At 30.0% G+C, this 14192-nt stretch overlaps 1 protein-coding gene across 2 annotated transcripts; it reads left to right on the forward strand.

Annotated features, from left to right (window-relative positions):
• Positions 1 to 763: 763 nt before the first annotated feature.
• LOC131626548 (phototropin-1-like) lies at positions 764 to 9035 on the forward strand. Of its 2 annotated transcripts, XM_058897369.1 has the most exons (23): positions 764 to 1075; positions 2140 to 2741; positions 2819 to 3001; positions 3088 to 3179; positions 4485 to 4770; positions 4864 to 5083; positions 5160 to 5230; positions 5366 to 5472; positions 5617 to 5666; positions 5827 to 5931; positions 6042 to 6101; positions 6184 to 6273; positions 6426 to 6502; positions 6606 to 6690; positions 6779 to 6859; positions 6961 to 7064; positions 7238 to 7287; positions 7378 to 7484; positions 7573 to 7686; positions 7838 to 7889; positions 8018 to 8130; positions 8217 to 8357; positions 8642 to 9035. In XM_058897369.1, the coding sequence occupies exons 2-23, from the start codon at positions 2152 to 2154 to the stop codon at positions 8750 to 8752; spliced, it is 2889 nt and encodes a 962-aa protein (XP_058753352.1). In that variant the 5' UTR covers positions 764 to 1075; positions 2140 to 2151; the 3' UTR covers positions 8753 to 9035. The 2 variants fall into 2 exon arrangements, with proteins under 2 accessions (XP_058753352.1, XP_058753351.1); XM_058897368.1 differs by lacking the exon at positions 764 to 1075 and having other exon boundaries at positions 1846 to 2741.
• The last annotated feature ends 5157 nt before the right edge of the window (positions 9036 to 14192 follow it).

Genomic DNA, 14192 nt, shown 5'->3' on the forward strand with positions numbered 1-14192 from the left:
AAATACAAATTAATTCTAAGCTCATTTTAAATTAAACTAAAATCACTTTAATGATTAACCGTTTTAAGTGATTATTAAAAACTGAATCAACTTATTAGTATAATTTTCTTCATTCATGAACTACGAATACTCCAATATACACCTTTGTTCTATTTTCAAAAAATTTTGACTAGGAAAGAATAATTTTTTAAATAATTTTAATTAATATGTTTCATATTTCAAATACGAAAAGGAGAATGGAGAATAGAGAAAGAAAAATAAATGGAGAACGGTTGGACCCATACAAAATTCGAGCTTAATGATCGGTGAAATACAAGATTTAGAAGGTAATTAATTCTATTGGTTCGGTTCATCGGTTTGGCCGTTCCTAAAAAGTAAAACCGAGAACCGAACCAAGCCACATCGATTTTTATTGATTTGGTTCGATTTCACAACTAAACCATAAACAATCAGTTTTATTTCAGTTTGATTTAGTTTGAATTGAAGGTTTAATTGATTTTTTCTAACCCGGTTACTTCCTTAATATTAATATTATATTTCTCTCTAGACCCATTAGTGATAAGTAGATATGGTGCCATTTTTCATTGTCTGGTTTTGCTTTTGTCCTCAGCTATAACTCCACAATCTCATACACACATTCAAAAGCAGGTTTACACGTTCTGTGTTCTTTCTTGACAACCCTTTTCCAGTCTGTCAATGACTGATACCATAAATCATTAAAAGGTAGTAATACTTAAAAAGGTTAGCAACATAGGATATGTCACGGTTTGGTTTTCTGTAAAAATTTGATGTCTCCATCTAATGTTTTCTAAGTGAAGACAGATATAGGAATAGAAAATAGTAGAGCACTAACAAGAGCCATGTGAAGTTTAGAAACATAGGTATGGAAACCCAAACCTTTGAGACAATTATTCATTTTTCTTCAATTATTCATTCCATCTCTCCTACCATTATCTGTTAGTTATTTCTAGTAACCAACTTCTACATTGTTTATATATATTGTGTGCTTGAATTTGTTAAGGAATAAGCAGAATACACACAAGTTCAGAACCAACTTCAACATAGTTCAATCAAGGTATTTCCTAGTTTACAGGTCTAGCAACCATGACTTTTCAACTTTATTTTATGATGATTTACCTTTTCATTTAATGCTTAAAAAACTTTATATGCAAAGTGTCCCATCTTAATAAGAAGAAATATAATCCATGTAAGTTTAGGAATTTCTTCTTATTGGCTTATTAGATTGAAAGTGAGAAGCTATGTGTCAAATCTTTTTCCATGCTACAATCTTATAAGAAGAAACAATCAATCAAATATTTACACAAAAACAGTTAGATGTTGTCAAATTATTATATTTTCCATCAAGTGTCTTCTCCTCTAGGGACTTATATGGCTCTCGTGGATACTGTGTGTTTCTGACAACACACAAATAATCAACAAACAACCCATACACTGTCTTAGTCTCAGCTTTGATGGCATTTATAATAATTTGTGCCCCCCCTAAAAGGCCTTCTTTCACTTCACCTCATCCACACATTTTAATACAAAAAATCCCATGAATTAATGCATACAAATTATCCGATATAATCCTCAACTCGAGATATTAATCTTTGCAATTATGCCTAGAGGATATTTATGCACAAGTTTTTTTAATAACAAAAAATTAAAATAAAATTGTTTTTAAATTAACTATAATTAAAACCAATAATGTCACAAATTAGTTAAAATAACATATTTGAATAGAATACTTACTTATATTTTGAATCCGTGAATGTGAATCTATGAATACATGAAATAGGAATTCAAAATTTAGTTAACCCAAATTTAGAAAGAATCTTGATCCAAGCCCCACCTCTAAGATCATCATTCACTCTATAATTGAGTGTCCCCTCACACTATATATGTCATTTTAACAACTATCACTATCTCTAAGTTCATCCATTTGTTACCCCTTTTCTCAAATATATGCATGTATATATACTTATATGTTGATATTGATGATTCTAATATATAGTTAAACAATTTGGATATGCAAAATTTGTATTGCATATATTACTATTAGTTACTGTAGTTTTTATCATGAATTAATAGTATAGTATAGTTGATAATTGTGCATGATTATGAATAACAATGAAACAGAAAGTGAGAGTGATGGAACCATTTACAAGAGATCACCGTGGCTCACTAGAAGTCTTCAATCCATCTTCATCTGAGAACAACGACGAAAATCCGAATCCAAATCCAAATCCCAGCAGCTCATGGAACACTTGGACAAGCTCACGCGCCACCGAAACTCCACCAACGCGCGATTCCATTATCTCCGACGAAGTCCCCGTCGCCACCTCTTGGATGGCGCTGAAAGAAACCACGGCTCCTTCAAAATCCGGCGAGTCAGGCTCCGCTGCGGAGCAGAGAGCGGCGGAGTGGGGATTAGTGCTGAAAACTGATTCAGAGACAGGAAAGCCACAGGGAGTTGGTGTTCGAGGCTCCGGTGGCGGCGGTGGTTCGAGGAGAGACTCGAACAACTCGGTGAGAAGCTCCGGTGAGTCTTCCGATGACGGAAGGGAGGGTGGTAGGGGGATTCCGAGAGTTTCGGAGGATTTGAGAGATGCTCTATCGGCTTTTCAACAAACTTTTGTGGTTTCGGATGCTACCAAACCCGATTACCCGATTATGTATGCGAGTGCCGGGTTTTTTAATATGACGGGTTATACTTCCAAAGAGGTCATAGGAAGAAACTGGTAAGTAAGCTATAATATTATAATAGTAATTTTTTTGAGAGTATTGGTAACTGAATGACGGGTCGGGTCGGGTGTAGTCGGTTTATGCAGGGAGCTGATACGGATCCGAATGACGTGGCAAAGATAAGAGAAGCGCTTGCGGCGGGAACGAGTTATTGTGGGAGGTTATTGAATTACAAGAAGGATGGAACAACGTTCTGGAACCTTCTAACTATTGCTCCTATTAAGGACGAACATGGAAAAATACTGAAACTTATAGGGTATGTAGAATAAATTACTATAAGATTAATATTATTTAAGTAAATATGAGGATAATGTATGTGATTATTATGCATGGTGATGGTAGAATGCAAGTGGAGGTTAGTAAGCATACAGAGGGGACCAAGGAGAAGATGCTGCGTCCCAATGGATTGCCCGAATCGTTGATTCGATATGATGGTACGTATTGGATGTGGATTTTATTCTTTTGTGTTTTACTTTTGATTATACATTGAGAAATGACCATTTGCTGTTTATGATTATTTGAAAAAAAAACTATGTTTTAGTTATACCTTTTTAATGTATTTTTTTTAAATTATTTAAATTTAAATGATTTAAAAAAAAATTAGAATTTTTTTATTAAAAATGTATGTTATTTTGTGTCTGTTTAAAGTTATAAAATAATTGTATTTTGCATTTTATATCCAAATAGCCTTTTATTTTAAATATAAAAAAAATAGTTTTTCATAAAAAAACATTAAATTTAGTTAGGTTTTCAAATAATATTACATCAAATAAAATTATTTCAAATAATAAAACATTAATTACTTAGGTTTTCAAGATTAAATTATAAATAATAAGAAAATTTTGTTGTTAATCACATGTAATTAAGTTATTATTTTAAATATTATTAAAGAAAACTGATATATTTAATCTATTAAATTTTTAGCTTTTCACTGGAGAAATAAATAGATAACCAACACTTATTATATTTTCTATTTACCCAATATTATATTATATATGTTAGGAATTTTTTTGACACAAAACTCTTACACTGCATGCATTACATATCACTATTCATAAATATGATGAAGTAAAAAAACTTTTGTTTTTTTTAATTAAAAAAACTTGTGTTTTCTTTATTGTTAGCACATTTAAAATATTTCGGGTTTGTTTTAGTAGTAGAGAGGTATATAATTGTAAGGAGTGATTTTATTTATGTATTTTATTTATTTTCAATTTCTTTGATAGGAAATTGATAGCATATTTTATTTTAAAACTTTTTTTAGATACATATTGCTAACATTTTATTCTTAATTTAGATATTTTATAAATAAAATTCATGTTTAATGTAATTGTAATATATAAATGTGTCAGTGTTTATTGACATCAAATATGTCAACGTCTTGACGGAGCCAGCCTGCTTGAGTTGCCAACAGAGCTCCAGCCATTCCGTATCAATTGCTATCTATTTATTCATAGTCAATAAGCAATATGCATGTTTCAAACTAAATTCCGACCATGCCCAATGTTATTAATTACAATTAAATACTATGAAATAACATATAGAAAAATATTACACGTACACCTTATAAGATATAAAATGAAATATTTAGCTTGTTTATTTCATAGGAACAATGATCTAATATACACAAAGCATGAGTCAATCATAGATGATATATTAAAACACAATAGGAAGTTGAGTTTAAGTGTGTAACTAATGTAACTAATATAACAAAAACTAACTCTAATATAATTGTGTAGCTCGTCAGAAAGAGAAGGCAAACTCAACAGTTACTGAGTTGGTGGAGGCAGTGAGCAAAAGACCACGCTCACTCAGTGAATCAGCAAACCGTCTCCCCTTCATCAAAAAGCCAACAAATGGCCATGCAACACCACCAAATTCCAAATCATCAAGGAGAAAATCTGATAGCACTTTGCGTTCATTCCGACGCAAATCACATTCAGGAGCTGACAACTTTAACTCAATGCATCCCATCACTGAGCTCCCAGAAAACAAAAACAAATCACGCCGCCGCTCTTTCATGGGGTATGCTATGCATTCTGATTATATATTCTCAAACACTATTTCTAGATTGTTTTTATCAAAGATTGAGTTGAGTTTCACTATATGTTTCTGTAGGTTCATGAGGAAAAGTCTGTCAAACAATGAAAGATTAATCAATGATGAACAAGTTCTTGACGGGGATAGCTCTGAGGATGATGATAGGCCTGATAGTTTTGATGACAAAAATATTACACTAAAGAGGGAAAAGAGAAAAGGTCTTGATCTTGCTACCACACTTGAACGTATCGAGAAAAACTTTGTCATTACTGATCCAAGGCTCCCTGATAACCCCATTGTAAGAAATCTATATGAGATTGATTATTTGTGAATATGAATCTGATGATAAAGTTTTTATTTATTTGGTTTTTCAGATCTTTGCCTCTGATAGCTTCTTAGAGCTTACCGAGTATTCTCGTGAAGAAATCTTGGGGAGAAATTGCAGGTTAAATATGTTTAAGGACTCTATAACTTTCTTGAATTTTAGTTTTTTGTTTTTGAAAGTACTGTAGAAAGTTTTTGCATAATGACAAAATTTCATGGTATGTAATTATATTATATATGATATTTGGTGATGCAGGTTTCTGCAAGGACCTGAAACTGATCCTGCAACAGTGAAAAAAATAAGATATGCAATTGACAATCAAATAGAAGTTACTGTGCAGCTCATTAATTATACCAAGACTGGTAAGTAAATGTCACATTATGTTGTAATCTCCAATTATTTCTTGAATAATTAAACTGTATTAATATTAGTAGATAGAAAAACTACAAAATATTTTCCTGTTTTTCACTTACTATTGAATTTGAAGATTTATCTACTCAATTCAGGTAAAAAGTTCTGGAATCTGTTTCATTTGCAGCCAATGCGTGATCAGAAGGTAGTTATATTTATATTCAATTACTTTTATTCTATCAAATTTTTATGAGTATCGTGTACAATGTTCGTGTCAGTGTCAATGCTTCGTAGGTAGTGACTTATTTTCCATTTACCATAGAATCACATGTTAACTTGTTTCTCTTTTCCTTGTATGTTTATAGGGAGAGGTACAGTATTTTATTGGAGTTCAACTTGATGGTAGTCAACATGTTGAGCCTCTTCACAACCGCATTGCAGAAGATACAGCAAAGGAGGGAGAAAATTTGGTTTGGTTTCTATTCAAGTGTTTCATTAGTTTAACAAAATTGAAATAGAGACTTTGAATTCAGGTTTAAATTATACTATTGTGACAAGTTTATTTGGTTACTATCCTCAGGTTAAGAAAACTGCAGAAAATGTTGATGATGCATTGAGAGAACTCCCAGATGCTAATATGGTAAAAAAAATCTGCTTATTATTTTTATCCTCTCAACAGCTTTTGAAATCAGTTGCTTACTTAACCTTTTGGTTACAATCAGAAACCAGAAGATCTATGGATGAATCATTCAAAAGTGGTTCGTCCTAAACCTCATAGGAGGGAAGATGCTGCTTGGAGAGCTATTCAGAAGGTATTATTTTTGTATTGAAGATGGTCAAATATCATTACATCGATCAAAGATCATTACATGGCTGCCAAATTTTGGATTTTTTTCAAATAACTTTTGCAGTATTGCAAGTAAATCATGTTTTGCTAATTGATTATGTGATCATTGTTTTGCAGATCATGGAGAGTGGAGAGAAGATAGGCTTGAAGCATTTTAAGCCAATTAAACCATTAGGCTCAGGAGACACTGGCAGGTTCTTATCGATGTTTCCCTTCTCAAATTGAACTATTGTTAATGTTTCGTTTCAATCTTTCATGTTAATAATGTTATTATATGACTTGCTTACTGGCCTTCAGTGTTCATCTGGTGGAGCTATGTGGAACTAATCATCATTTTGCCATGAAGGCTATGGACAAGGGTGTTATGCTCAATCGTAACAAGGTGATGAATATGAGAGTTTAAGTGCGAGTAATTAGTCCTACATCGACTATAAATAAAATTATTGTTTCAATTTTGACAATAACTACAGGTGCATAGAGCTTGCACAGAGAGAGAAATCCTAGACATGTTGGACCACCCTTTTCTTCCTGCATTATATGCTTCCTTTCAGGTTCGAAACTCCACTATCATTTCATAACAAACTATGATTAAAATGCTACTTAATTACAACAAACTGAACTTGTTGAAAGCTTGAACTTGACTAATATGCAGACCAAAACACATATTTGTTTGATAACTGATTACTGTCCTGGAGGAGAACTATTTATGCTGCTCGACCGCCAGCCGGCGAAGGTTCTCAAGGAAGATGCAGTGAGGTATATAATGCAACCTATGTATATGCACATGTCTCATAAATTTAGTGCTTGAATTCAATCAAAACATATTTCTATGAACCTTTTCTTTGTATCCTTCTCAAACAATGTTGGCTATTTGTGTTTTTCTAATTTCATGTTACTGACATGAAGTGATATGCTTGTGATAATGATAGATTTTATGCCACTGAAGTAGTTGTTGCGTTGGAATATCTTCATTGTCAAGGTAAGCTCTTATTAGTAAATATCATCAATGTCTACATAAAAACCCGAACAACATTACGGTATAATGGTACTGTTTGGTGGAAATTCACAGGGATAATATATAGGGATTTAAAGCCAGAAAATGTGTTACTACAAAGCACTGGACACGTGTCTTTAACAGATTTCGATTTATCATGTTTAACATCATGCAAACCAGAGGTATATCTTAGAGACAAAAAGTCTAATACTTTTTAACTCCATTAAAACAACTTTATATGTGTCTTATTTCATTCACTATTCTTTATAGCTCTTAGCTCCAAGTACAAATGACAAGAAGAAAGGACAGCATGGTCCAATATTTATGGCTGAACCAATGAGAGCATCAAATTCTTTTGTTGGCACAGAAGAGTACATAGCTCCGGTTTGTTGTTTCGAGACTTTATTCTCATAGAAGCCTGCATGAATGAGACATAGTTAACATGTTTCATGTTTCACTATTCAAACTTGTTTGAAATTTTTACTTACTCACATCACATGTGTCTATTGTGATTAACAGTTGAATATTTGTGCAGGAAATTATAACTGGTTCAGGCCATACTAGTGCTGTGGATTGGTGGGCTCTAGGTAATTTTCAATTCTTATAACAAATAAAAGCTCAAAATTGGAAAACAAAAGAGGAAAGTTTGATGAATTTTGTAACTAGTCTATGTAGTGGACATTTATGTTTTGAATACATGTTTGTCTCTTTTCAGGAATTCTTCTGTATGAAATGTTTTATGGATATACACCATTCCGGGGAAAGAATAGGCAAAGAACATTTGCGAATATTCTCCACAAGGATCTTAAATTTCCCAAAAGTAAACAGGTGAGACTATTCTCTCTTTCTATAATATTATAAATTCTAAACAAGTGAATGTAATGTCGATCGTGCTGCAATTCTTGATATTGCAGGTTAGTCTCAGTGCAAAACAGCTCATTTATCACTTGTTGCAAAGAGATCCAACTAGCAGGTTGGGCTCAAAGGGAGGAGCAAATGATATTAAGAACCATTCCTTCTTCAAGGGTATCAATTGGGCCTTAGTTAGATGCACGGTAAGATAACAAGCTTATCGATGTTTTAAAAGTCTAACCAGACATTCAACTGGTTGAACCGTGAACTAACATTGTCTATAGTTCGGTTACTTGAGTTGTTCGATTGTGATTCCTTCTTGGTTTGAGCGGTTTAAAGCAGTTGAACCACGATCTGAAGATCTTGTTGGTTCGGTGTCTGGTTTGGATTTTAAAACAGCCCTATATATGTGTATGATGTTCAAGTTTTCTTTCATTTCTTCTTCTTGTTACATATATCATTAATTACCGATTTCTTGTGATATCAGAAACCTCCGGAGCTCGATGCTCCTCTTTTTGATACAAACAAAGAGGAAAAGGAAAAGGAAAAGGATGACAAGTATGTAGATAATGGACAAGAGGATATGAATGTCTTCTGAAAAGTTTCTTTGTCAATCTACACATGAGTTTATTTGGAATCTTGAGGAAATATTTGAGTTTTCAACACTTGCTTTGGTGGTGATCAAGGCCTAAGAGCTAGTCCAGTCAAATTCATAAGCTAGATTATGTAAAATGTTTCATTGTAATTTATTTGCAGTGTGATTTTTCTAGTTGGTGTGTAAAATCTTGTTGTATTTCCTTCCTTTAATATTATCTTTGCTAAGATGTTAAGAACATTATTAATTACAGTCTTTGAAAGTAAAATAATCATTTTTAGTGAAATGTGTTTAAAGTACTAAGCAGGGGAAGGGAGTGATCAGCAACAATCATCTTCCTTGAAAGACCAGAGCAATTTTCTATGCATTTTACATCTCCAAATTGTCAAAATCATGAAACTAGCATTTTACATTTTAGATTTGATCAATTCATAAGTGTACAAAATTCTAAATTTCTTTAAGTAATGTATAAGATATAAGGTTTCTTATAATTGTTCACACTGATCATTCCATATGTGGGTTGTTTAACTGAAGAGGTATTAGATTGATATTTGTGGAACATATATGAAATTCAAACAATAAAACATAGAGAGAAAGAGGAATTAAAATTCTCAATGAAATTCAAACAGTCACTTATAAAACATAGAGAGAAAGAGGAATTAAAATTCTCAATGAAATTCAAACAGTCACTTATAAAACATAGAGAGAAAGAGGAATTAAAATTCTCAATTGTATTTTGTTTCTAAAACTGGTGATTTTTTTCAAAGAATTGGTTTCATGCCTTTATATAAGTCCATCTCTATATTATTTTATACAAGCTTATAACTATTTGTACATACTGATGTAATAGTCTTGCATGATTCATAGTTGTAATTATTGTATAAACTTTTCTTTCTGTTTTTGAATAAGCATGAATTTAATGCAAACACCAACAACAACAACAACAACAATTGGACACTAAACAATTCACAATTAAATCATAAAAGAAATCCAAAATCAATTGCTCAAATGTTTATTATTTAATATAAGGGAGATATGATTCTAAAGTAGAAAAGAAAGAAAACTAACATATAAGTTGCTAGCTATTACAAAAGTTTCACAGACTCATTCCTAACAACTACAACATCATCACTACCTACACTTAGATGATCCTTATTCATAACTAAAAGTAGTAATCAGCATTTTCACAAACCAGGAACAAACTCTTCAAAATAAGCTTTAATGAGCTCTTTTCTAACAGGATCATTCAAATATGCAATCAAGTGACGATCCTTCACTTTGCCGCCAAATAACTCAATCACATTCTCAAATCCATTCTCTGGAAGTAAAGGGATTGCGCTTAACTGTAAAGGCTTTATGTCCTCTACATAAAGCTGATAAGACTCAATTTCTAATTGCTCTTTCGGAGGCTTTTCGTAATCATAAAGAGGACCTAACTTAATCTTCAAGTCAGCCACAATATTTGCAGTTTTGATCTCGAGTTCCTCTTGGCGTTTCTTTAATTCTTCAAGAACTCCTCTGCATTGTTGGGATTCTGTCTCAAGAAGATGGATCTGAAGCTTCTTTAATTCATCGATCTCGCGCTGCATGCATTTACTTTCTTGCATAAGAGAATCAGCCGAAACAAGCATCATGTGAGCATAAACAAAAGCGGCATTCGAAATTTCCTCTTTCTTTTCTTGTGATGCTGAGTCGCTTTTGAGCCAGTTAATACAGTTGACAAACTCACAGAATTTGTTAGGATTGCTAGGAAAAATATCAGAGAGAATGGTTTTTTGGGCTTTGTTGAAAAGATAGGTTAAAAGTTTTAAATCAGTGATAGAAGAAAAAGGTTTGATTAAATCACGGAACATGATTTGGTTGAAGCAATGAGTATGGAGGTTGGAGATGGAAAAGAGCTCGGAAGGGTATCCGATTTTGATGAACGAAGAACACGCGGCATTGATCTTTTCTTGCGTGTCAAGAAGATATTCTTCCATTTCTATGGAGTGAAAGGGTGACCAAAATGAGTGATGTAAAAGTGGATGGATTTTTGTTTAGAAGTCTTAGAATTTATATCTCTCTAAAGCTATTAAAAACTAATGACTGAAAGTAACGGTAACTAACTGATTTTTCCAAGTATCACATCATTTTTATTTTACTTACATTATTTTCTTTCTCTAAAATCCTCTCATATAATTTAACTAGTGGGAAACCCGTGCTATCGCACGGGTCTGGCGGGACTTCACATTACATGTACCTAATTATGACTTAAAAAGTTCCTTTATATATATCAAACATATATAATTAACCAAAATGCAACTCAAACTTAGTCATGTTAATCCCAAAAACTTAATAGTTAACAACAAAAGTGCTAATAATACATCTAAACTTTTAGCTCTTTAAATAAAACAATAAAACATATAGATGGTACAATCTTCAAATGCTATATTCTTAAATTATCAGAACCAATCAGTAACAAAGCCTGCATCATATACCTGCATAGTAAAATGCATAAAAATAAGATTTATATTTATCAAAACTTTGGAAAATAAATAAATAAAGTGTGTAACATATATAGATACAAAGAATGAGTAACATTAATATATTTATAACTTATAATCATTTATCAAATTTTAATTCATGTGTTAGGAATATCAAACATAATATAACTTATTATGTCGTTCATAAATATTCACGTAATTTCAATTATATATTAATAAGATGTACCAACTTCATATTTATAATAAATCGTACAATTATTTTTATAACTTCAATTTTATAAAACAGTAACAAAAGAAATAGTTAAAAGATAGACATTAAAATGATCAATCAATAACTGGTATCTCATAGATACGTTCACATCTACCCGTCAATTATTTTTATAACTTCAATTTTATAAAACAGTAACAAAAGAAAAAGTTAAAATATAGACATTAAAATGAACTTGTATCTCGTAGATACTTTCACATCTACCGGTCAATTCAGATGAGTTAAGAACCCAGTTGAATCCAAATGAGTTAATTCTAAAAGAATTTAAATCTATTTAAAATATTAGCCCACTTTCCCAAATATAAAAGGTATGACAGCTCCCGTTAAATGCTTAAAAGTTTCTACATTTAATGCATATTATTATAATATAAAAAATATGAGTTATAAGTTTAAAAATATATAATTTTAATTAAGAAATTAAACATAGTTAGAGAATAAAATTTATCAAACTTATTTGAGATATTAGCTCATTTTTTCAAACCTACAATGTATGACAGCTCCCGTCAAAATGATCTGTCAATAACTGTATCTTATAGATACTTTCATATCTACCCGTCAATTCAGATGAGTTAAGAAACCCCAATTGAATCCAAATGAGTTAATTCTAAAAAAATTTAAACATGTTTAAGATATTAGCCCATTTTCCCAAATATAAAATGTATGACAGCTTTCGTCAAATGCTTAAAAGTTTCTACATTAACATATTATTATAATATAAAAAATATAATTTATAAGTTTAAACTAATATAATTTTAATTAAGAAATTAAACATAGTTAGAGAATAAAATTTATTAAACCTATTTGAGATATTATCTCATTTTTTCAAACCTAAAATGTATGACATCTCACGTCAAATGCTTAAAAATTTCTATTTTTAATGTATTATTATAATAATTAAAATTAATTATCACAATTAATATATTTTATTTTTTACATTTTTATAAAGAGCCAAAACTTATTTTTGATGTGGTGATAAAACTTTATATTATGTGTACTAATTAAATAAAATGATAATATGTAATTGTAGAAATATAAAAAGAATAACAATTTTCTACTTTTCATAATAAATTTATATATGTTTCTATCATAATTATCTCATGTTATTTTATCATATACAAATATTTATAACACTTTTTAGTATAAATGATAATTTTATCATAGAAAAAACTAACATTTTTTAATAAATTGAAATTTTAATATAATTTATTATATTTTAATAGTAGTTTTAATTATAGTTAATGTATTACTAAATTTTAAAAAAAAAACTTAAATAAAACTTTAGTAAATGACTAAAATATTTATTTTAGTAATAAAGTCTATGTACAAACATCATAAACAGATTGATTTACATAAAAAAAATTAAATTAATCATGATTGTAATTTTGCAATATTTTTTGTTGGATAATACTCTTTCTAATTAAATGTAAATTTACCATCAACATCTTTTACGATTAAACACAATAATTGGAAGATTTTAAAATTAAATTAATGTATTATTTAATTGTAAGATTTTAATTAGTAAACACAATATTTGAAAATATAAAAAAATATTAAATACAATAGTTATGAAAGTGGACATATTAGACGTGATATCGTTTCATTCTTTTATTTATTTATTTATTTTAGAGATATCTTTCCATTAATTACAATAAGGTGAATTCTTATTTACCCAACTCAAAAAGTTGGGTAAGGTTACCTTTAATGTAAAATGCATTGAAAATATCAAATAATTATTCTATATAATAAATAATTAAATATATAAAAATTAAATTGTGTCATCTGATTGGTGGAAGATACACTACCCATCTTTTTGTGATGGGTAGAGAAGTTGTCCCTTTACAATAATTCAAATTTTATAATCAAACTTGATTTTCCATATTTTTAAGGAATCTATTTATTTTTACGCAAACCTTTCGATATACCATTCATCATCATATTCATAAATTCATAACCAAAACTAAAAAAACTTAGTTCAAAATAAAAACAATCCTCAAACAAAAAGAAAAAAAATAGAATAATAATAATAATAATTTGCTTATGTTTTTATTAGAGTAATAATAATAATAATAATAATCTAACACGGTGAAAACGGAATTGAAATATAATAATTACTAATAGAGAGTAATAACTATTACATTATATAAGTATAAAGGAAGAATCATTACAAACTTCTCAGTATAGAAATAATGATTTATTAATGACAAACTTAATTGAAACGGTTTTTTAGAGTATCCTGGGAATTTCAACTTTTCTTCTTGAAAAGAGGAAGCGTGTATCACTCAACTTTCCAAATTCTATTTTAAATATTTAAAACATGATAAATATCATCCAACTTTTCAAATTCAATTTTAAAATGTATTTTTAATAGAAATATTTTAGATATATTTACAAAAGAACAAAATAAATTAATCAAAAATTGACTTTATAAGATTATTTTTTAGAAGAGCTTGATTCCCAACCATTTCATGATTTTATGCTTAAATAAAAGTCACCATTTGAAGCAAAATAGTCACTAAGACACAAAATATAATCTTCTGAAATTGAAAAATATGTTATAATCTGGACTGGTAAGGTGTGAGGCCCAAATGGTCATAAACAACCATAGTCATAAACAACAAAAATTCTAGAAACTTATAGAAGAAAACCAAGCCGTCATTTTTGGTCCAAGTAATAATTAAAAATAGATGAAATA

The sequence above is a fragment of the Vicia villosa genome, unplaced genomic scaffold (genome assembly GCF_029867415.1).
Source record: "Vicia villosa cultivar HV-30 ecotype Madison, WI unplaced genomic scaffold, Vvil1.0 ctg.000305F_1_1, whole genome shotgun sequence".
In the NCBI taxonomy this organism is placed as follows: domain Eukaryota; kingdom Viridiplantae; phylum Streptophyta; class Magnoliopsida; order Fabales; family Fabaceae; genus Vicia; species Vicia villosa.